Below are 1811 nucleotides of genomic sequence, written 5' to 3' on the forward strand. Positions count from 1 at the left end.
TCTGACTTCGGCCTTGGATTTCCCCTCTGGACTCTGTTGCTGCTCGGCGTCTGCTGCGCGCTCTCAAGGAACTCTGGGGGCATCTCCCGCCGCTACTGCGGTCAAACCTCAGCAAACGGACTGAACTTTGAATCAGGTCAGAGACTTAGCCCCAAGTCGTGTTAAACTCCATATCCAGTCACTGATCTGTATTCTCCCATTTCTGCAGAGAGCCGCACCGCAGCAGACGAGCAGCCCCGCGCACCTGTTTGGTTAAATAAACGCTTTGAACTTTCCCACTGTCTGTCTCGCCTCGAATTCTGGGTCCTACATTCTGAGATCATTACATAAAGGTCATTTACCACAAACCATAAAAGTGAATCTAAAAAGACAAGTAAGCAGACAGAACTTTTACATTAGCTGATATATTTACCGTAGTTACTTACCTTTATTGTTAGTTCTTGGTTTCTCCAGTTTATTGATGATGTCTTCTTTGACACCAGAGAGCTGAAACACACATTCATATTTGGTCCAGTCCTCAGATGACTGAAGGTTCAGGTCAACGTTCATCTGGAAGGTTCCATCATTGTTAGGGAGGATCTCTCCTTTCTCCACACCTTCATGGATCTCTGCTCCATCTTTCCTCCAGAACATTTCTGCTCTGTTGGGGTAGAAACCTGTAGCAAAGCAGCTGATTGGAGAGGAGGAAGACTTCTGGAGGAAGGACACTGATGGAAGATCTGGAGATGGAGAAAATCAGAGTTTAAATTGAAATGTTAAAAAATTAATAAAAAGACACAAACAAAGCCTGGTCACACATAGAATGTAATTAAATAAAACAAAATTCCCTTTGAACATTTATGTTAAAATAAAACCTTTAAATAATCAGTTAATCTAAAGAAAAACCAGGAAAAGTTTCTCTACCTGTTCTCATCAGAGAACTCCTTCCATAGTTAACATACTTCTTCAGCCACTCAGGACAAATCCGACTGAGGTAGTCCTTTCTGAGGGCCAAAGTTCCTCTGTCATTGTTCCATTGGTTTTTGGTAATTTCAGCCTGTTGCTTTGGAGCAATCCAGGTGTTTGTCTTCATGTCCAATGATAGCCAGTCTTCCCCATCATAACCATGCTGTCGAAAGCCAGTAACCTCTCCAGTCTCATCATCCCACTCACAGCCATACATTAACTGGACAATGTGGACACCTGGAAGACAGTAAATACAATCTGGCTTTAGATTTCTCTAACTTCTCTCTATCTGTTCATTTTTATTACCAAACCTTCCAACATCTTAGCAATAAACTAATATAAAGAAATTAGAAAAGTTATTCATCATTCTTAATAGAAAATTTGGATTTACTGTGTGCTGTTTTTTTTTAACAAGACTAATCAAAGGACTGTAACTTCATCTCACCCATACTGTATGTTCTAGGGTTGTCACGATACTAAACTTTTCAACTCGATACCGATACTAAGGAAAATATTCGATACTCGAAAACATTTTCAATACCACAAGGATAAAAACAAAGACTCCAAAATTCAACAGAAATATTTTCATTAATAAATAAAATACAATAAATAAACACAATAAAGGTTGTATGCTGTGCATAATATTATGCAAGCTTGATAAAAAACTTATAAAATTCAAATTAAGTGTTCCTTCCTTGGCTATGGTTTGCACACATAACAATGACACTAGCCAAACCGGTTAAGAAACAAAAATAATTCTTAGCAGCTGCACCTCTTACAAAACAAAAGTCTGAAACCGAAAAGAGCACAGAATTATTCAATCACACAGTGTTCTGAAAGTGCATTGTCCTCTATTCTGCACTTTA

General features: G+C 38.8%; 1 protein-coding gene across 1 annotated transcript in view; it reads right to left on the reverse strand.

The window, feature by feature from the left end:
- The window catches only part of LOC107086728 (major histocompatibility complex class I-related gene protein-like), a 15640-nt gene that overhangs the window by 5415 nt on the left and 8414 nt on the right, over positions 1-1811 (reverse strand). Inside the window, exons 3-4 of the mRNA XM_015377856.1 lie at positions 904-1182; positions 426-719 (exon numbers count right to left, since the gene is read on the reverse strand). Coding sequence (XP_015233342.1) covers positions 426-719; positions 904-1182 — 573 coding nt within the window. The remainder of the gene's footprint in view (positions 1-425; positions 720-903; positions 1183-1811) is intronic.

Source organism: Cyprinodon variegatus, unplaced genomic scaffold, assembly GCF_000732505.1.
Source record: "Cyprinodon variegatus isolate N-32 unplaced genomic scaffold, C_variegatus-1.0 Scaffold160, whole genome shotgun sequence".
NCBI lineage: Eukaryota > Metazoa > Chordata > Actinopteri > Cyprinodontiformes > Cyprinodontidae > Cyprinodon > Cyprinodon variegatus.